This window comes from Phalacrocorax aristotelis, chromosome 2, assembly GCF_949628215.1.
Source record: "Phalacrocorax aristotelis chromosome 2, bGulAri2.1, whole genome shotgun sequence".
NCBI lineage: Eukaryota > Metazoa > Chordata > Aves > Suliformes > Phalacrocoracidae > Phalacrocorax > Phalacrocorax aristotelis.
The window spans coordinates 1,752,074-1,774,921 of NC_134277.1; the positions used below are offsets into that span (position 1 = coordinate 1,752,074).

The 22,848-nt window shown below is 45.8% G+C and overlaps 1 protein-coding gene across 1 annotated transcript in view; it reads right to left on the reverse strand.

The window, feature by feature from the left end:
• The window catches only part of PTH1R (parathyroid hormone 1 receptor), a 134,959-nt gene that overhangs the window by 41,654 nt on the left and 70,457 nt on the right, over nucleotides 1-22,848 (reverse strand). Inside the window, exons 5-6 of the mRNA XM_075082129.1 lie at nucleotides 4,997-5,107; nucleotides 3,339-3,457 (exon numbers count right to left, since the gene is read on the reverse strand). Of these exons, the coding sequence (XP_074938230.1) occupies nucleotides 3,339-3,457; nucleotides 4,997-5,107 (230 nt within the window). The remainder of the gene's footprint in view (nucleotides 1-3,338; nucleotides 3,458-4,996; nucleotides 5,108-22,848) is intronic.

Here is a 22,848-nt window from a genome sequence, read left to right on the forward strand (position 1 = left end):
CATATATATGTGTGTGTGTGCGCGCACATAGACGTGGGTGTTTATTTAGGTGTGTGTATCTGTATATTTAGCTATCTATAGATATAGGCCTATTTCTAGAGATTGCAATGCAGATATATATATAGTCACAGACAGACATTTTTTTTTTCCTAATGCATAGTTTCTTAAAAGTTCCTCTGGTTACATCTGCTCAGATGCTGTCCTACACCGAGTCGGCCCACGATCTCCTTTCAAAATGTTGGTTAAATGCAGCTGTTACTGGTGACGCAAAGATGCCATCCCCGGGAGGGGGGAATAATAATAGAAAACAATCTCTCTCTGAAGACAACTAGTCTATCTTGCCAAATTCCCTGATTCTGACATCTCTTGACATATTTACTAAAAAAAAAAAAAAAATCAAAGGAAGGTTTATTAATACCAGTGCTTCAGAGCCACGCTTGGGTGTGAAAGACAAGAGGTCTTCCTTGCTCTGTGAAAGTCATCACCCAACTGAGAAAAAAAAGGTCATTCATTTTCTCTTTTATTTCCAGAGTGCTTTTCATGCCAGAAGGCCCAAGAGACCCAGAGTGGGTGTATATTTATTGCTTCACTTGTCACTAAAATGCAGCCACCTCTACAGTAAAAGTAGACAACTACATGACAGCATGCAGCGTCACTATGAGGTGAGTGCAGGGCTGGAATGAGGCAAGCAATATCTTGCAAATAGGAGGTTAATAATAACAATAAGTAATAGATGCTGTTGAAAAGTGTTTGTTAATCAAGATACGATTCCAAAGCTGGGGGAAACTTCCATTTTTTCTAATGGTCTTTGCACTGCGCAGGCATCACGTAGGCAATACCATGATGGCCATTTAATCCAAACAATGATGATGGTCTGATTTGTCTCACCATTAAATATCATTAAATTCACCTCTGTGTGGCTAGAACAGGAGACTCATAGCAAAGGATGACTAAACCTTTTGTGCAGAATAATGAGGATAATAATATTGGTATCGCTTATTAAAACAGCTCATAAAGGGAGAGGTCATGAGGAGCAGTAATTTTTGAAGTAAGATCAGAGGTTGAGAATAAAAATGAGGTCTTCTGCATCATGACACCTCATCTAATGTCCCTCCATTAGGAAACACAGTCCAAGTCCCCTGTCTGTGCAGTGACCACCTCTACACTCAGGGGACACAAAGACAGGTACGTGAGATCCAGGACAACAGACTCTGCTTTCAACCTCTTTTACCAGCCTGGGGTGGAAGGTCTCTGTTTATTCCTTGCGCTGGTAACAAATGGAAACTCTCTTCTTTGTACCCTTCCCCTGCTGATTTACCTTGACCAAGCCCTAGCTGACAGCATGGGAGGTTTAAAAGAAAGGACCTCCTTTCCCTAGGGGAAACCTAGGAGACTTGTTCAGATGGAGGGGTCTGCGGCAGCTGACTCCCACCTCAGGACATGGCTGAGAGAGGTGGGACAGGGGAGACAAGGACTTCAGAGAGGTCAAGAAGTTGTGCAACTTAGTAAAACTTTCAATGTGAGCAAGATGCTCAATGACTCCAACACCTACTCCAGAAACTTCCCAGAAACCTCTGGGGCTAAAACTGTTCCTTCCACTACATGGACTGGGAAAAGATGAGTCCCGCAAAACTTGTTCTAAAAGTGAATGTCAACCAGCATTGAGACGCTATTCAGTAGCTTTGCTATTAGGTAGCTGGAGCAGTACCTGGTGTACACAACCATTTCTGTTCCCTGACCGTAGTGAGGGCGTGGTTGGTCTCTGCTCCCAAGTCACCAGTGACAGGATGAGAGGAAACGGCCTCAAGCTGCGCCAGGGGAGGTTTAGGTTGGGTGTGAGGGAAATGCCTTCCCTGCCAGAGCGGTCAGGGGTTGGCACAGGCTGCCCAGAGAGGTGGGGGAGTCACCATCCCTGGGGGGGTTCACTTGGGGCCATGGTTTAAGAGGCCTGGGGGTGTTGGGCTGACGGTTGGACTTGATGATCCTAGAGGTCTTTTCCAACGTCAGTGATTCTATGATTCTATATAATGCCTGCAGATGCTCAGATAACATCTTTCCTCACTAAACCACTTCATTCATATGTTGCTTCACCATTGAGAAAAAAACCAACAAAAACAACAAACCAAAAAACAAACTATGCTGTGGTTAGATTTAAAATTAAGAACATTCTCCCAAAGGAACTGTGTATCATCTTCAAGCCTGCTCCCCACCGTGAGGCTTGTGGTTAGATCTTTAAGTCCAACTGTCTGAAAATAACCCTTGCTGCAAATGATCAGTCCCTAGCGCCATACCCCATATCCAAGAAGGACATCTTCCAAGTACCACTGAGAAACCAGAGGTTGCTGCTAAATTCTTTGCAAATTACAGAAATAGAGCAGCAACCGCGTGTAGGTGGAAATGTCTTTCTCTGCGAAATAAGAAGGTCACATCCTCTCAGGTGACTCCACGACAGCTTTGCTGTCACATTAGCACAGAATTGCTTCTGTGATGCACTCAGCTTGCGAGACATTCAGAAGCGCTACAGAGCCCCAGCTGGGCTCAGATCCAGACAGAGAGGTAGGAAATGTCTGCCAGCTACTGTTTTGCCAGTCACCCGCATTTGTGTGAAAATAAGGCCCATAGAACGGTTTTATAGGTAGAAATCTTTTTCCTCTTTTCCCCAGGAGCACACCAAACCCTCTCCATGTGCTATGATTCCCTTTTTCTGATTTTCAACTGGTGTCCCTGTTTCAAATTATGGCTACGCCAAAATTAGTTCAAGATCTGTTCTTACATGTCAATTTGCTTTAGCAAAGGACTTTGTCCCCACCCATCTCCGAAGAACAGACCACATAAAACCTCTGATCCTTAATTTATACCTCTCAACCAAGAGTTTCTGTGTTAATCACCTACAGAAACAGGATTGCCACTGGTTGGATTGACACATCTTTTAGCTCTGTGTTTGTACATCCCTAGCATAGGCAAGCATGCAAATATTGGAATTATTGATAACAACCTGGTAGCAAAATTATCGCCTGGTGGGGAAGAGGGCATCTCAATAGCATGGAACAACCTCCAACCACTTCTCAGTGTCCCTGAGCCTATTTTAGGCTTCCCCAAGATCTCTTTACAAATGGGATCGTGGCAGCTGGAGGAGCCCTTTCTGGCTTTGAGGACAATTTCAAATTAAAATAATTCCCTCTTAAAACAAAGATGTGGCTTTGGTAAGCCCTGACATAGTTTCCAAGAGGAGGCTGCAAACTAGAGCTTATCAAGGGTTTTAAATGAGACAGTGCTCCTTAGGTTAGCCCTGGCTGAGGCCAACCCTTCATGCTCCATGCACAAATGCAATTGCCTACCCCTTCCCTCGTCTCGTTGGTGAGGAACTTGGCACATTCACTGTAGTTTGCCCAGGTGCGGTTGTTGCCTGGGACCAACTCCCAGCTCCCGTTCAGGTCACACCGGCGATAAGCATGGCCTGTGGAAGAGAAAGGAGAGATAGGGTAAATGGGGCTAGACCTGGTAGAACAGGAGAAGCTTCTTCCAAGAGCGGATCCCATCAGCCCTGATGCCTCCTGCCTGCTTCGAAGCTCAGCTGCAGGAACACAATTTCCATCTCTTTAGCAACTTTATCAATTTTCTAGCTGAGAAACACCAGGGAGCTAATAACAAGTTGCACTTAGTTTAGGTTAAGATATTGGGTCTGCAAACCAAGGCGAGAAGCTTTGAAAAGTCCCAGAGCATAGAATCATACTCAGAGTTGCAGCTCTCCCTGTGAACAGTGATCTATATTATGCAGATCTGTTTATAGATTCAGTGCACCTCCAGACAGGTTTTTCTATGGCTACCCTCCTCATGATGATAAAGAAAGAAGAGAAGGCAAGGTTTCATCTCAGGATTCAGCTGGCAGATTAAAACATCTGTGTTCGGATGTTTGTGTGGGGTTGTCATTGCATGAGCGGTGTGTAAAAAGTCCCATTACAGCTGACAGGGCTGAAACCAGCCAACAGATCTTTCTGTCTTGTGACTACAGAGGGAGAGCTTATAGACGCCTCTTCATCTAAGGGTCTTAATCGGACTCCCACCTTAGCTGACTTGACCAGTGGACATCAGTGAGGGGGGGAATCTGTGCCATGCTGGGTTATGGAGAAAAAAAGGATGGATTGCCTGTTCCTCCTGGCCTGTGATGTGAAGCGCATGCACAGGGGTCTCTGCGAGAGGTCACCAGCCAGGGGTTAACCTGGCTCAGCTCACAGTCCCTCACAGAAAATGCAGGACGGACTATTTGCAACCAGGGTACATTGGAATATCATTACTTGTTTTCTGAAAACAACATCAGTGCTCTGCTGGGAACTTGGAGTCTTAATTCTGTAATTTTTCAGTCTTTGGGTGCACAGCTTTGCCTGAGAAAAGAGAATGCTTTAGCTTTGGAAATATACTGAGGAGCGAGTGTACTTCAATTGCTTCTAAAAACATGCACAGACTTTGTGGCACCACATGCAAACCAAGAAATGTGCTGCTTGAGGGAAAGCGAGATAGGGAGGAATTCACATGTTCTGGTTACCAGCAGTGTTCTCAGATACCCAAGATAGGGGTCTGGGCAGAGATCAGGGGCTTGAATTAACAAACCCATGAAGTGAAGAATATAGATTGGAAGAATACGTTGCGGGTTTCTATCGCTACGCAAAGTTTGTGGTGTCAAACAAATATAGGTTTGTAATGCTGCAAGACTACCTGGTTGTAAGCATGTAATAGGTATTTCTAATGCCCCGTTACAGTCTGGGTGGGCAGGTGGGAAATTTGTCATTGGTTAGGTTAAAACAGAGCTTTTCTTTCAGCATTAGAAAAAAAATAGTGGCAGTTTCTTTACTTCCTTTTCCCTGGTTTTACGTCTGCTTGGAAGGGAGTCACCACGTGATAAAAAAGGGACGCTAAAGAGGATTTATAATATTCCGACTCCCAGGCCTCCCCTTGCTGCAGCTTAGCAGGCTCTGCTGACACTGAGGCCAACACCTACCTTTGTGATTGAAGTCATAGATGTACTCCGGACATGGCATAGCCACCACTTTTCCTGGCACACCTTCAGGCCAGCAGACAATACCATCCCACTCAGAAAGACAAAAGCCATCTGTGGAAGAGACACAAAGATAAAGAGGAGCCACTGGACCTGCAGAGGTGACACTAATGCCCCACCGTTTGGAGATGGTTCTCCATGAAAAAGGCAAAAATTCTGTCACTCAATTATAGAAAGCTGCTCTTAGGCATCATTGCAATTGTCTTCTTAGGGTTTAGCTCCAGAAGGTGCAACTTCTCCCTTGTTTTATTTCAGGAGGACATGGTCAGACATGGGATAAGAGCTGAGCACTCTCTGAGAGGGGTCAATGATTCTGGAAGGTTGCTTTACCCCATGGGCTGGAAGAACTGAAAATGGGACAGGAAAGCAGAGTGCACTTGAGCATTCAGGACTCTGTAGACTGGCAGGCAACCTGGAGGTGTCCAAGGGAGCTTGGCCGTGTGGGTGCAGCTTTGATATGGCAGCATGGATTTGAGCTTAGGCTACCAAGGAGCTAGATTATGCTGTGGTTACGTTACTGTGAGGCTCAAAGCTGCCAGTTCAGGCTTCCCTGAAAGGTACTCATGCCCACAGAGCAGACTGGCTACGATTTAATGCCTGCAGACCATTAATCTAAACTCAGCTATAATTTTAAGTAATTATTTACATGAGCCAGTGCTATGCTATACTGTGATGCTTTGCTGCTCCCTCGGATGTGCTTGTGTGCCTGAATTTGGGTGTGCTTTTAAGTAACACTAAGACTAGCAAAAATCTATAGAGAGGTGTGTGTGGCAATATTTCTAACTGTAAATTGAGAATATTTCATTACCTTACTTCTTAAGGAGTGAAAAGATGCAATTTCTGTTTCTTAAATATTTGCACCCTTTCCCATCTGACATCCTTTTTGCCTATGACTTCACTAGTCTTGCCTTCCCTCTCCCCCTGCTTCCCCGTGATGTCACCACGGGGCAAGATGCAGGTCGTGCACTGATGGATTTGGAGCCGTGCCCATGCTAATTGGCCAGCAGTGCACACACGCCGATTGACCGGTCACCTTCTGCCAAGCACAGCGTACAACGCTCGAGTTTTCCCAGCTTTTCCCCCTGCTTACTCACTGTTTTGGAGTTCTGCCCTTCGCTCAGTCACAGGCTTTCAGCAAAACAGCAAAAAGAGAATGGGCAGGTGGGGAAATCACAAGAGCCCCGTTGCCTTAGGAATAGAAATATCCTGGGAACTGTTTATCTCTGTTGTACCACTTTGCTAGGCTCACTGCTACTTCCTAACCTTTTGAGCAGGGAGTGGTGGGATGTTTGTTACCAGATTTTTCATTAAAATGTCCTTGTTCCCCCTTTTTGTTTGTTGAAGAAAGCTAAAATAGCCATGAAGGAGAAATCCTGCCTCCCCCATACACAGGTCACCCCCTTCCCTCTGTGTATGTTAGTTTATTTGCAGATATCTGTGATTTATATGCTTAGCCGAAGGAAAAGCAGAGATACAAACCACAGAAAAAGTCCTTTCTGACATTTTATATCTGCTTTTTTTCCCCAAACCTTTTTTTAAAAAAAAAAGTTGGCAAGTAACTAGGTATATATTTAAAGTTCTTCAATTGTCATTTTGCAATTCTCCAGAACTTGAGAAATAATTAAGCAGGTCTTCTATCAACCTGTAATTATAAGAAGCTTCGCTTCTCTTATCGCATCCAGAGGTACCAGCCAATCATTCAAGGGCTCCAGCATCATGTCCCACATAAGCATGAAGGCTAAGAGGGTCACGAAGGAGCTCTGCAGCCCATGGGGTTTTCCACCAGCCTCTGAAGCGGCTGAGATACCAGCGAAGGAGGCAGACTGCCCTGGGAGATGGGCTGCCCACCCTCCTGGCAGTCTCATCTTCCTCATTGTCTGTTCATTCAGTCTGCAAGGGACAAAGCCAGAACTTATCCGTATTGAGAAGGGCTAAGAAATCCTCCAGGCTTCTTGAAAGCTGAGGGAATTGACCTAATTTTCAATGCTGCTCTAAAAAGAGGGAAGTCAAACCCTGTCCCGCAACTCTGACATCCTTCCAGCTTGTCACCCACCCATTTCAGCAGCTTTTGATCCATAAGTTCCCGGTCCCACAACGGAACAAGCTCCCGTTCAGATGGGGATGTTCAACATGGGCTGCTTTTCCAGTCCCCGAGGAAGGACTGTACACCCCAGTCCAACCTGGTGGTTAAATACGCCTTTGCATTGGGTTGTATTAACTGCACCCACCAGTTAAAATCCAGCTGCAGTAGAGTATTTGAAGTGAAAAGCTAAAATCGCTGAGCCTGCCCCAGTTCTGCTTTCAGGGCAGCATCTGCCCTCCATACCAACAGCAGCCTGTGAAGGAGTTTATCAACAGCCTATGAAGTCTCTGAGAGGAGTTACATGCGAATCAAACTAAAAAGGAAAAGCCTGCTCTTATCTCCAAAAGAGCTCCACTAGTAAAGAAACGATAAACACAGCTGAGATCTCAGCATGTTTCATTAATATCAAAGCTAGTGCCTCAGCAATCTTTCAACCAAACAGTAATTTATCCTTTATAACAAATGGGCTTTCACAAGGTTAAATAAGAATCCAGGATTGCTTTAAAGACCTTTGGCTGGTATAGTGCCCTCCAGGGTCAGAGCTGACAGTGATCAATTCAGTTTGCTGGTATTTTAAGACATGAAAAACAACAGAAAAACTCATCACTTAACAGCTGACTTCCTATCTTTAATTTTGTGCTGATGAAAAGGACCAGGCTAATCACTGCCTATCTCCTAAAGCATTAACTGGGAGCGAGGGCAGAGGAGCTAAAATTCCTCAGTATTAGTGTGATACAAAGGAGGAAGATGTTTATTGCATCCTCTCTGCTTCCAGTCACATTAGGGGAAGAATAATACTAGAATTCCTATTCATGAAAACCGGGAAAGCCCTTCCCTTTGGCTCATTATGTCGCAGGATTACTTACGCTGTGAAAAACAGTTTATTTATTTTTCTGTTCTCTGGAAGGATCAAAAGAAAAAGAAAAACAAAAGTGCCCCACAAAATTTGGATTAAGACAAAATGTTATTGTCTCTGAGGTTTTTTTGCCGGCAAGAAAGTAAATCAAGATTTCATTTAGCCCTCAAAGTGGTCTTACTTAAAATAAAACCAATTCTTTTTAAAACAGAAAGAAATTTTGGTAAACTTTAAAATGAATGCTGTGGAGAAACAACAGTGAGGAGAAATAAATTCATCTGACTGTCATGCTCTGAAATGCTGAGAGAAAAACCTTCCACTTTTCTAGGATCTTCAGAATGACTTGCAAAGGTTAGCCTTCACCTGTAAGTAGTTTCATTTCGTATCATACTGCAACATTTGCCCAGAAAATACTAATGTGGAAAAGTATCTGGCGGGTACATCCTCCTCCTGTTGTAAACATACACACACACACATTTGCAATGGGCTAATTCAAAAAGAAAATGCTTTCTGGATAATAGAGCTTGCAGTTATTTCTTCTTGCGTACTTTGATTCCCACAGGCCCCCCAAAAACCAGAGGGTTGAAGGCTCTGTGCAGGAAACACAGCGCAAAGCAGTGTTGGGACACCTCTGGACTGCTGCTTTATCGCGTGGACAATCTGGGAGCCATCAGCTGCCTCAGGAGTTTGAAAAAAATGAAAAAAATAGGTCATCTTTGCTGCCTCTCACTGCATCTGAAATATTTCTGTGCCTCTGTGTATTGGCCCATGGAACTGATTCATTAAAGCCGATAAGGATCTGGTGGGACTCGGTCTTCAGAAAGCATCTGAGTCTCCCAAGAAAAGAAGCAAATGAATCTGTCATCATTATCATGAACTGTCACAAAACAGATAAACCTCTTTAACCCCCTCTCCATCATCCCCCACCTTGCCTCGCTCCGTGCTTGGAAAACCCATTTCAGCCAAATTTAAAGGAGAAGTAAGGCATCTCAGTCATGATTTCCTTCCTGCAGATTTCGTGGTGATTGATGATTAGCAGGGGGAAGGGCAGGTGAACGTTTGGCAGCTGCCACCTGGCCAACCAGCCTTTGCTGACTGGCCAGCCAACTGGCACTACGTAGCTTAAAATTAAGCACAACATGGCTGTTTCTTTCCAATCCAGGGCACCACTGGGACAAAGGGAGGGGAACTGGCTTGGGATGAGGGACTGCAGTTATTAGTTTGTGGCAGAGGGAAGCTTTGGGGGACATCCTCAGGTCAAGCCAGGTGCCTCTGGACCTCCTGATTGCAGAATGAATTGAGAAGTTCCTACATTGAAACTCTCGGAAAACATTTTCCAAATGGAAGTACTGACTGACGTCAGGACCAGCCACACTTTGTGACTGCTGGATCCACATTCCTGGGTTTTAATGCAGCCAAAAGCTGTTTCTCTCCTCAGTGTCATGCCTGTTGTCCCAGACAGGAGCCCCACCATCCTTCTCTCACTCCGATTGAATACCTCCATTCCTCCCATCTAAGGAGACAAACCATCGACCTGATATAACCAGGGGTAATGGTTTTGAAGTAAAATGGTGTAGATTCAGACTAGATATAAGGAAAAAATTTTTTATGATGAGGGTGGTGAAGCGCTGGCTCAGGTTGCCCAGAGAGGTGGGAGGATGCCCCATCCCTGGAAACATTCAAGGTGAGGCTGGTCAGGGCTCTGACCAACCTGAAGTGGTTGAAGATGTCCCTGCTCACTGCAGGGGGTTGGACTGGATGGCCTTGAGAGGTCCCTTCCCACCCAAACCGTTCTGTGATTCTATGATTTGCCCCATCCCTTCCTTCCTCCCTCACTCCACCCTGTCTCCTCTAATTTCACCAGCTTGAGACCACCGCTGTGATAACTGGGACCAAATTCTGCACCTTCTGCCTCCAACTTTCTCCTATTTTACTCACTGTAGAGGTCACCTTACAACTGAGCTGATGATAAAATGGTGAGGAAAATTACCATATATTCCATTGGTATTGTGCTGGAATCCAAACAGGACTTTTATTTTTGTTTGTTTTCCCTAATATTTCTTCCAAGTATTTTTTTCTTGGTTTATAAAAATATTAACAGTACTAACAACTTGGCTTCCCTCTGTTGTTTTCCTTTTCTCCTGGTCATTTCTCAAAAGAGATCCACACTGAATTACAAGAAGAAACCTGAAAAATGGTGAGGAGTTTCAGGAAAACAATTTAAAAAATCCACAAGCCGACAATTTTTCCTGATGGGTATACTTTAAAATAAAAAATAAACTCTATTTTTACAACCTTTTTTATAAGCTGTCGTTAGAAAAAAACATTCACCACCTGCAAGTAGTGTGCTTTTGGCATGCTAAAAATAAGACAGCCTCCTGAGACACTGTTAACAATATTTAGAAGCATAGATAATCAGAAGGGATACAGTTCATTCTAAATGCTGATTGAAAAGCTCTTGAAAATTTTCTTGTTTTGGTGAAAAATAGTCTGAAGGCTCAAATACGCCGTTTGGATTCATACAAGTGGGCAGGTTCGGGACATGAAGTCGCATGTTCCGAGTGAACTCAGAATGAAAAACATTTTTTTCCTTGGAAAAAATAGTAGGATTCACTGCAGATGTAAGTCAGAAGGAATTCATAAACTTTTAAGAAAACAAATAAATCTCATACATATCCCACATCCTAAGTATCCTGGACGGGTATCAGTCATTCAGGCGATGCTGAACGGAGGATATTGCTTCTATCCCAGGCATGTATGGATGTGGGTGAAGCTCCTCCAGATTCCAAGCCAAAACTCTCCTGGATGGGGACAGGGAAGGCGGGAACTGCGCTGGAGTTTCTCATGCTTAGAGGACATCACCAACCACTTTAGTGCTGAAGAAATTAGTCTTGCAGGACAACATGAGTAGCTGGAAGTGAGGCAAGACCTTTTTATTCTCCAGAGACTTGGCAGCTGCCTCATCCTGGTGTCCTGCTTTGTGTCTCTGCAGTTTGATATGCGTTCAAGGAGACAAGGCGATTGTACTTGTGGAGAAGGAGAGGAACAGTGGCCACCACACTCCCTGACTACAGACCCAACAGAGGCAGGTAAGTGGGGATGGTAAAAGTCAACTGCTGATGCAGGAATCAAAGCTTTGTCTTCTAAGAGTTATTTTGCTTCTTCACCCCACAGTGGTTTGTTAAAAGAGTCTTCACAGGTCCTAGTGCTAGTGGTCAAACAAAATAACCTCTCTGGGGAAAAGCTTCTAAGTTCCTTTGTTGAAAAGGAACAGAAAGGGAAAAAATCTTCCAGCAATAGGGAAGGACTGGTAGGGTGGGAAGATTTCCTTGATGGCCCTGAAGGAGAATAAAAGGCTTGGTCTGCTTAATCCAACAAGCAAGAATGAGAAAGAGGGTTTTTCTCATCCTGTTTGTAAGCGCTATGAATGGACGTGAGCTACAGAAGTGGAAAATGGTACAAATATAAACAGGTGTAAACTGGCAGTGAAAAAAGCTTATACTGGAAACGGGGAGAGAGCTTCTGTCCTTCAGATGAACCATGTTCAGGATGAGGTCAGTAAGTTTCATGTCCCTGAGTGATTTTAAGATGGTGTCACTAGAGCAAATGGAGGCTGCAGCATTGATGGGGCTACGAGGACAGCACGGTGTCAGTCACAGCTTCCTCTGCCTGCGGCACTTGTGAGCTCTGCTGCCATCCTTGCACTCAGACAGGGCCATGCATCTTCATCCTACTCCAATATCCTGTATGCCGCTGTCTCACAGTCAGCAGAGTCACCTGTACTTCTCAAAGACACCTCAGTTTTCCAGCTGTCTCCCTACCTCCACTCTAGATCTCAGAAATCATCTCATGTTGGAGGCAATCACTTCCAAGGACAAGAGAAATTCCAAAACTGTCCAGATTACCCATTCCTTCCTTCCCTTCTTCCTTCCTTCCTTCCTTCCTTCCTTCCTTCCTTCCTTCCTTCCTTCCTTCCTTCCTTCCTTCCTTCCTTCCTTCCTTCCTTCCTTCCTTCCTTCCTTCCTTCCTTCCTTCCTTCCTTCCTTCCTTCCTTCCTTCCTTCCTTCCTTCCTTCCTTCCTTCCTTCCTTCCTTCCTTCCTTCCTTCCTTCCTTCCTTCCTTCCTTCCTTCCTTCCTTCCTTCCTTCCTTCCTTCCTTCCTTCCTTCCTTCCCAGGTACAAAGATGCCAACACAGCTCCTGTATGTAACTGTGCTCTCATCTCTTGGTCTTGAGACACCCAGCTCATCACTTCCTCAGGACAAGCTCAGCCTCCCTTTCCACCGCAACATCCCTGCACCAGCAAGGGCCACCTCCTCTAGTTTCCTGATGCAGTTCCTATAAGGCTGTTTTTCACTTCTCAGCCCATCAGTCCAGCTCCCTCAAGTCCTCAGCTTCAGCTGAAGGCAGTACCAAGGCTTGAGGCAACAACGCCCTCACTGAAACACAAACTTCACTCTGAGTGACACGTGTCGGGAGAGATGGTGCTAAATGCTACTTTCACCCAGTGCTTTCCCAGGGCTGTGCTGGGGCAGGGACTCAGGTCGCCAGCAGGCAGCTCCTCCTCGTCCAGCTCTACAGGGGACATACCACCACCATAAAATAAGCATTTTGAGAAGACGAAGCACATGGAAACATGTCAGGTCACCATCTTACTAGGTATCACCAGTGCTTTGTTGAAATGGACCGAAAGGCATGTTCCTCTAATATCAATCACAATAGGACAGGTAGAGACCTGCCATGTATATGTCAGAAAACCTGATTTACTTCTCTGCACCTGCATGGCATTTTATCACAGACCACCTTTGCCCATCTTCTAAGGCTAGACTGTAAAATCCTCGAGGCAGGGTGTGTGTCTCGGTGCCTGAGGTGTCTGAAGGTTACTATTATAGTGTGCCCAGTCATCTCACTGTTGCTTGGACTGTCATGAATACTCCCTTACAGTAGTACCGTACTACAGAGTGGTTACAGGAGCACAGATTACCGTCGTTTTAGAACAGATGTGCCTTGCAGCTCTTGTTAGCCCTTGAGGGCTAAAATCTTGGGGCATGGAAATTGCAGTCATTACCACAAGCCAATACGGTAATCAGGACGGAGCAAGCAAACGCTCTATTCGATGTCATTTCTGCCTTTTGAAGGCAGAAAGGCCAGTCGCAGGGTGCTTTATGAAAGGGCTGTGCCACATGCGTCTCTTTTTGCTCTTCCTTTCTTTCTGCTCACCCACCTGAGCCTAGTCAGAAATCCCAGCACGCTGCAGGTTGCTTTGGTGGAAAAGAGAGGAAAGGAGAGGCATATTTGGTCCATGCCTGCTCAGATTGTATCCCCAGGGTGCAATGAGGGCTATTCCTTGCCTCCTCCCTCCTTTCCTTCCCCCCAGTCTCAATTCCAGCTCCTGTGCAAGTGGTACATGCATGTGGAGAACACATTAAAACTATCTGCGAGGCTGCTTGGCAGCTGGATAAATGCAAACACGGTCTCGAGGTGTTTATCTAGGGGTATGGAATATAAATCAGCCCGACTTATTCTGGCACCGTGCAAGGCACCAGGGAGACCACATTTGGAATACGGTGTGCAATTGTGGTCACTCTATTACGGGAAGGACATTTGGTGGATTGGAAACAGGCAGGGAGGAGCAACCAAAAATACGACCCAGCATTTGGGGACAGGAAGGGGAGAAAGAGAGGCTTGGAGGGCCAGTGCCTCTGTATGGGGGTGTTTGGTGCTGGAGATGAATTTCAAACCTGTCTGTCAGAGCATGTGTGTATCAGTACCTGCACATGTATATGTCTAGATCTATAGGGGGGTATGTTTGTAGGAAGAGGTGTGCATTGTTGACCTGTGTTGTGCAATGTAGGGGGAGTACGTGTCTCTTGGGAAAGATGCTCTGCATGCATCCGAGGGCGTTTGCATGGGTAGCTGGGGACACAGTGCTTCAGTGTCTCTCAGTGGAGTTGTGCGCAGTGTGTCCTACACCAGCATGTGCAAATCTGAGCCTCACTGTGGGTGTATGGGTACTGTGTGTTGGCCAGCATGAGGGGAGGGCGAGGAGAGGGGACGGATGGATGTAGGTTCCTCTTCTTACTACCCAGAGACCTTTGCTGGTCTGCACACCAACGTTTAGTAGGCAAAACACCCCTTGCATACTCAGCCCTGGAGGAACTGGACTTTAGAGGGGAAGGACACATGGGCCAAGGGGCTGTTCCAAGTCACAATGTGTCTTTACTCACCCCAAGGCAGAATGGGAAAGTCACAAAGTCATGAGTGCTACCAGACAATTGCTAGCATGACACAACTCCAGAGAGCTGGCTACCCTGACACCACTAGCCCATTTCACATGCTGCCTGTTCACTCACTGCCCTCGCAACCCAAAAGAAGAAATATCACCTTCAGTGTCCCATCTGATAATACTCAACCTGCCAGAACTGGCCTGGCTCGGTCCAGGCAGCCTTCTTTCCTCATTCCAGTATGCCTAGTCCTTCCAAAACCCTCCAGATCTCCCCCTGAGGGGGAATAATGTTGGTCATATAAATTGTTAAAATAAGCATAGAAATAAGGTTGATAATTAGCATTGCAGTTTAGCCATCCTACGTACTGTTTCTCACCTTTTCTCCATGTTACTTTCCATATCTAGCACATGGACCATTTAAGCCTATCACAACTTCTGAGACTTATTCCTCCTGTGCATTGCAAGACCTGTATAGCTGCTCAGCAAGTATTTCTCAATGGGATTGGAAGCCCTTCACCCATAAGCCTTTGCAGGCAGAGGCCAGCTATTGGTATTTCCTTTCTCTTTCTAGCTCTAATTCAGGCACAACCGGCAAGTAGCCATCTGTGAAGAGCTTCAAGCCCATCATAGTCTGCTGACTTGAATGATAGCTGTGGTAGATGGGTTGGGTGGGAGGATGACATCTCTCTCTAGGGTTTCACTGCTCTTTTGACCCATTCCAGAACCACAGATGCAATGAGGAAACACAGGCTTGACCAAGACTTACTGAACGCACCTATACCAGTGGATACAACAGACCATAGCCCATTTTCAGGCCCTTCAAGTCCAGCATGGCTCATATGCACAAATCTGAACTCCCCCTCAGGCACATGCCAGAAGAGTCATGTCTATGCTGCCATCTCGAGAGGTCCCCTGGTCCATGCTGGCCCCCAGATGGCGTCCACTGGGGCAGCGACAGCGGTCTCAGGCCAAAACTGTGCTGGGAGCATGCTAACAAGGGACGGTTTTGTTGTTTGCAGGACAGTATTTGGGGTGGTGTTCTGGCCCTGCATTGCTGAGCCACAAGGACTGAGAACAGAAACAGGGAGAAGATAGAAAGAGCAGGAGAAGATATGGGTTTATAGAGGTCTGGGGTGCGTAGGGCAAATCCTGACTGCCCTGGATCCTTTGTCTCCCTTAACTTCTAAGGCACCTGAGGCTACTCACAACCTCTGAGGAGACCCTGGCAGGCTGGACGCTCAGGGGATGGTGCTTGAGCCTCTGGAGAGAAAACCAGGAGGAGATTCTGGGTTTCTGCAAGCCCAGAGAGAGCCTGGGCTTGGGTATAGGTCCTTTAGGGACAATGGAGCCATAAACTCAGATGTGCAACCCACACAAGTTAGGTAAATACACACGGCTTCTCAACTAAAAATAACTCCTTTCCCTAGCAAATAGGTTTATTTATTAAAAAAACAAGCCATTTTAAGGCAAGGTCCAACACCTAGGACTCTGAGAAAGGATTGCTGATGGCCTTTGCTAATAACAGGTTTGCATAAAAATCTCTCTTCTCCCACAAAATGTCCCATCTCCTTTTCCAAACCAGGGGAAGACAAGCTTTTAATTCATGGGTGAAGGGAAAAAAAAAAAAAAAAAAGAAATTAGGTCTGATGGCTTACGGCTGGGAATTTCACTTCATCCCCTTCCAGGTTTAACTTTGGGGTGGCATCAGGCTGCCCACCATGGCTGAAATGTAATATTTGTGCATGTAGAAAAGAAATTTTAGGGTTTCCTGTTCTTTCTAAAAGGCTTTCATCAAGAGACTAAATTTAAAGAAAAAAGGGGGAGAAAAAAAGAGAGAAAAGAAGAACAGGATCCAAATGCTTGTGGGGACAGGTTTTTGGGTTTTTCATTTTGTTTTTATATTTTGGGTCTCTGTCCCTCAGTGCCTTAGCCAAAAGTGGCAGATGACGCACGTATCCCGAGACAGGCCTGCGTGGAAGCACGCTGGCCTGGCTCGGACCTGTCTCCCCATGGCACAGATCCATGTGGGGCTGTGTCCATGTCACCTCATGGATCAGAGCCCCTGGCAGGTCCTTAGGCTCAGAGATACACCTGGGACAGATGGCACTGTCTATGTGATCTGTCCTAGGACAGGAGGAGGCTCTCCCTCCACTAGCCAGCATAAAATTAAAGTTAACATTTTTAGATAGAAAAAAAGGGAATTTGGAGTTTTTAAACATGAACAGTGGTTCATTATAGCTGAAAAAAAATTTAGAGTTTTATCAGGTTTTTACCTTCTTTTTTGCTAGGACTTTCCTTCGGACTATCAGCCCTGCTAGCAATCACACATGTAACAGCCACGTGTTCCCACTCTCCAGAAAACCTTGGCGTGTCTGTTGTTCACCCTGATGCTCCTTAGTCTCTAACTCAACTCTTGAAACGAGGTTTAGACACTTATCTAATTAAATTGCATCTGGTTTATTTCAACTGAACAAGATACTGCTGAACCATGGTAGCAGATACCATATTTGAATACTCCTCTTGACAGCTAATTGCCTGATCTGTCAGGGCATGGGACAGGAATCAGATGACAGTTAAAAACAAGAAAGACAGCGAACATCCCTTCCAGCCTCTGGAATTCTTCCGATGAACGTCTCCTTCCCGTCTCTACAAGATGGGTGGACACCACTACTCTCCACACTCCCACCAACCCTTTCCTTTTTTCACAACACTCAGTTCAAGTTTTAGGCCTGCTGTACTGGTTTTTATGGTCATTTTTAGTAGCTGGAGCTACAATAAGATCAGCACTTCGGCACAAAGACAAAGCCAGTGTTGGCCAGGCTTGTGAGGGTGCAGGTTTGTTGGGAGGACATCGTAACAGCTCACCGGCCACGTTGATAGGAGATGCTCTGGAAACTGCTGCCTTTCGGCACTGCACCGTGAGGCACATGGCACTTGCTAAGAATCATGCAGGCTGAAGAAAAGAAAACCATGGATTTAATAAAACTGAGAGTAAAAACCAGCAAAGGGTGAAGGACAATGCTAAGTGGAACAAATGGGAGACCAAGGTCTTCCAGAGGATGGTGGAGAGTGATTCCAGGCACTTATCACTTCTGGGCTGGCTGCTTCCTAGGGAAGACCTCATGAAGTCCGTGCACAGGAAGATCACCTTTTCCACTCAAAAAGCCAGTTCTGGTCCATGTCTCCATGCCAAATCCAAGTCTGTGCTGGAAGAATGTTGCAGAAACCTGCTCCTCAAAGTCTGACTTCCCCTCCTGGGGGCAAGTAGTGGTGCTGGACTCACAGGTCCCTCCCATAGTGCATCTTCTCCACTTGTGTTAATCGTGTAGCCGTTTATAGCTTGCGATTGCCAACTAAATGCATTAGGAGTGGGTATCTGCAAGGTGAGAGATGGAACAGCAGGTACCAGCCCAAAATCAAGGTTCAGTGCTGGTCCAGGCTACCTCTCATCTCTTAAGACCCTCAGATATCTCTGAAGTTTGGATGTTTCATTTTTTAAAATGTTGGTTGAATGACTGTCAGAGGGGGAAAAACAGTAAGCTGCAATGCTGAACTGTGGGAGAAATCAATGAATCTGCAATAAATCAATGCCTTCTCTAAACTGAATGGGAACCTGCCAGTTTATACCAGGAAAAGAACTGGCTCATGAAATGCACTCAGCAATAAGACAGGCAAAAGAGGAGGAGAACCCGGGTACCCAATGCACTGCAGGAAATTCCAAATGTGTTTTTCTCATTTCAAAACAAAACCAGAGGCTTTAAAGCAAGGGCGATGACGAGAGTTTTGGGTTTTAGTCAAGTGGGATTTGACCAAAGATTTTCACCAGTGTCTGTCCACCTGGGTTTGAATCTTTGTAGCCTCACCTTGAATTCCAGGACAAAAGGAAATGTGGTTTGTGGCTTGTGCCCTGGCTGAAGAGTAAGGAGATGAGAATCCAAGTCTTGGCCCTGCCACAGACTCTCCTTTGAGATCAGAGGAGAGGAGTTGAATATGCCTGTGTGTGAGCTCCAAAGACAGAGGACAGCAGCCCTACCGAACTTTTATACCAGCTTACGTGATATTTCTTTCTATCTAAAAAATTAAGAAAAAAAATATCAAGGCGTCCCAAATTCCCTCACTGCTTCCGAAAACACAGATCATTGACTATTATGGAGCGGAATAAATCACAACACTGGACTGCAATCACACCCAGGCAGAGGCAGGATCCAAGCAGCCCTCTGCCAGGTGGCACCTGGCAACTTGTGATGAACAGGGATAGGCATGGGTTGAGGGTGATCGCAGGACAGGATCTGACAGCGCTAAGCGGATGCATACACCCCTCGATGTGAAGTGGGGCTGCATGGGAGCAAGGAGAGAAGGCTATGGGGGATAAGTCGGCTTGAGTTTTCAAAACCTCAGATGTTCCGCAGGTAATGCTTACTGCAGGTAATTGCTTACCCCAACACCTTTCTTTCCTGGCACTGCTCCTTTCCCTGTGAGGGCTCTCTTGTTTATGTGGCTGCACGATGAACCAGATCAGGAAGCTGATCCAGCTGAAAAACAAACCTCCTCCAAAAAGGCTCCTTCTCAGGTCAATCAGTTGCACCATTGGCCCTGCCCATACTTGCATGCTAAAGGGCATCTGAAACAGCAAATGAAGTCATGCTTTTTGGTAATAAGAAAACTGGACTCTGTGTACATGCACAGGTCCTTAGCACCTCTGCCCCCATAACCGAGTTCTGCTCGGCCCTTGTTAACCGAGCTGTCCTGCCAAGGACACGGTCACTCCTTCCCTTTACCATAGAGACACCCTGTAGGACCAGTTCAAGGCATGTCATGCAGTCAGGAGGCCACGGGACTCCACCTTCTCCTTGTCTGAGAAAAGGGTCATTACTGCTCCCTCCTTACACCTTCTATCTGGCTGCCTCTGGGCTGGCGGAAAAACAGTACTTCATTCAATCTGGTTCAAATGCAAGGATGAACTCAAAGTGTTGATGAGAGCAGGTGTGCAGGAAGAGGTCCTCACAAGGCTCTGTGGAGAAGCACAGGCTTTCTGCAGAAGTGCACACCCAATTTCTCATGGCTTAGAGAGCCACGAGAGGGAAGTACCCCTTGCGTGCCCATAGCAACGGATGCATCTCAGAGTCCTCTTCTGGCTGAATTTTGAGGGGTGCCGTACAAAATCCCGGAGCAGAGATGTGAAATCCAGTCCTGAGGGTGCAGAGCAGTCTTCATTTGTTGCGGAGCTTGCATGAGTATCCAGTGCAAAGCAGCTCTAAAACAGCCATGGGGTTAAAGGCCTCTTTTCCTATGATCTCTGTGGTTAAGAGTTTCTCTAGAGAGATGGGGATCTCAAGTCCAAAGCCACTCCTTATTGACTTGGGCCAGGGATTTTAAGCAGGGACTTTTTCCTTTGCCAAACGTCCTACACCTCCGGGCTGTCTGCAGGGTTGCCCACAGCAACTCTTTGCTCCATGCTGAAGGCTGCTACTGTGGTCCCAGGAGGCTACTGGCTCTACAAGCAGATCATGAGGTTGGGCAGCTGAGATCCAGCTGTTGCACCGGCGCTTTTTGGTACTTTCAGACACAGCGAAACAGAACTAATGGAAGACGTTTCAATCTCCTTTTTCACCTTTGACACACTAGGCAGTAAAAGCATTGTTTCTGGGAAGTAATAAAATAGATTTAGATTCCTTCAAGCAGAGCTGAATGTGAATCTTTTCCCTCACTGCAAACAACTATGTAAGAAAGGCTGAAGAAGTCTCATATCCTTTCATCACCGTATGAGGTGCTTTCCTTATGATCTCTCCAAAACTGCTGCTTCACTGTGGGCTTGCCCTTTTCCCTTCAATGAAACGACAAACTAAGCACGAATTTGAACATGCAAAATAACTGGAAACCACATATCAAAAAAAAATTTAAAAAAGAGAAGAAAAAAAAGAGAGAGAACATGCAAAGTTCAGCTTCTTTTCCAGTATAAAACAGATGAATTACCCAGACCTCCCTGTCCCTCCTTGTTGAGCTCTGGACCTGCTGCATTGTACTTAGGCCCTCACCAATCTTTGATAACGAAGCACTGAAGCCTACAGGGAGGAAACAAGCCTTTGAAGGAGCCTCAATGATGTTGGCTTGTGATCGTAAATCCCCTGGGCAGGACTAATCATGGAAATGTTTGTTGGAAGGAACCTCTGAACATCTCTTGTCCAACCTTCAGCCTTCAAAACCAGCATGAGGTCAGGTCAGTCATGGCTTTGTCTAGCCAACTCTAGAAAACCTCTGAGGATGGAGATCCCATCACATGTTCAGGTAAGATATTTTAGTGCTAGGCTACCTTCCGAGGGAGCGCACCGTCACTGTCAGTAACCGCATCATACTGCAGCGTACGTGCCAAGTGGTCCATCTAAATCCGCAATCCCAGACTCAATCCATGATCAACATCTGGAGACAGGTGGGAGACAGACACCACCCCAAAAGATGCTTTTCTATGTCCACCAACTCTAGAAGGAGCTCAGATATTCAAGGTCATGAGTAATCCACCTCTGCTGCACACGACTATCACCAACGCTATGACAACTTTAACTCAAATTCATAATGGCCCCAACCACCACAACTTTTCCTTTATAGGTGACTTCTTCAGCTCAAGTTCACTGTGCCACTGTCACCTGCATCAGGTGAAATCATACTCCCTCACCCTCTTTTGCAGGGCAGATTGTTTGACCTTGAAGTCCTCCGGGATGCCATGGAGTAGCTCAGCTTTATTACAGACAGAGAGGGCATATTGTGTAAACATTTCAGGGTCTCATGTATGATTCTTATGGTCATTTATTGACCATATGGGGACAGTTTCTCCCATTTAGAAGACTTCAAGAAAATAAATGTGATACAGGCAGATTGAACCAGGAGCGTGTGCTGCCTCCTGCGTTGCATACCTTGAGCCTGGGCTGAGTAGTTTCTCTTTGTGGTCACTTTCATTGCTGTTGTTGGGTTTTTCTTCATTTGTTCTGGGTTTTTTGTTTGTTTGTTAATACATTTTAAAATGGTCTAGACTGTGCCTGTTCCCTTTTGCCCTTTGAATACCAGCCAGATCAATAAATCATTTCAGGCCAAGGGGTGCACTGCTCCCTGTGATCTGCAAACATACTTCTCAGCAGGGCTTGCCCCACCTCTAATATAAAATAAGTCTGTTCTAAACTTGCAGAAGCAGCCTTTGGAGCAGGACCTATTCATCACACTGCTGAAAAGGAAAATAAAATCCAGGAGCAGAGGTTGAGTCTCCAGTCTTACTTTCAGGAGGCACTGGGAGCTGTCAGGACAGGAAGGAGCAGAGCTGGCTTCCATGGGGGAGATCCTGTGAAGAGATGAGGTCCTTTGTGCATCTGGCATAGGGACCATCAGTCTGTATTGCCAGCAGGTAGACTCGGTATAGATATAGTGGCCCATCAATGCCATGGACCGCCATTATTATCAAACAGAGGGCCAAATGGACCTGGGCACAGCTCTTTGCCTGCCTGCAGAGTCGCTTGTTTTCCTTCCAGAAAAAAGTAGCTCTTGCAGAGCCAAGATGCAAATGCATTGTGAAGGACAACTCTGTCCTACGCTACTAAAAATCCAAAGACAAGACAGATGGGAGACCTGGCAGGATGGTAACACAACCCAAGTCCTCCATGGCAATTAGAAGAGTCCTCCTGCCACCTGGGTGGGTGCTCCTCAAAAATACTCCGAGTGATATCACAGGAGACTGCCTGAAGGCTTGGGGTGGCCATCCAGGATTTATATTGCTCCAAGTCACAACCACTTTGGCCCCATAAATATTGTCTGTAAGGTGGGGGCTGGTGCACCTTAATTGTGAAGACCATGTTTCCCTTCCCAGGCTTTTTCTTTTGAGTCTGCAGTGAGGGAAGAAGCAATGGGATGAGGTCCTCCAGCTGGCTAAGAAGGGCACAGACCGACATGTCCTTGGGTGATTAGCACAAACAGAAACCAGGCCCCAGTTTCTATATCATGAAAGGAGGAAAGGACAGGACCTAAATACTTTTAACCCTGGGTTCTGAAGCCTTTGTGTAAAACCTAAGCTCCTGAGCCTTAGCCAAGCAATTAATTGCGTTAAAGCTAACAGTGCAGATTACAGCCTTTTGTTCTGTCACCCCTCACCCCACAAGAGGATCTAAAAATGCCTCTCTCCTTTGACTCCTGCAGCATGAAGGAGCAGACACACTGCAAAAAGGAGATTGAGTTAGTCTGCAAATACTCCGTAACATCATTTCATGTGTCCAAGGGCACCTGTAGTCTAAAAATCTGGATAGCAGCTCTTCTGCAAAGTGGGATGATCTCTTTCAAATTGCAAAGTCCTCTGTCTGCAACCATCGACTCTTCTGACCACTCAGAGATGGTCTGGCCACTCGCTGCCTTGTTTGTGAAGTGCTAGAGTGAATTTCTGAGGTGTAACGGGAGGCGCTGCCACTGGAGGTTCTTTCAGAACATCTTAATAAAGCATTTCTTGGAAAAGGTTAAATCAAAATTCATTCTGCCTTTGCATTAGTGGACCTCTTGCGGATTAATTTGATCTAACTTCCTACTGCTAATGATTGCCTTGAATCTTCAAAGCCTTGAATATACTGCTGCGAGTATTGACATCAAGACGATTCCTTTTCTT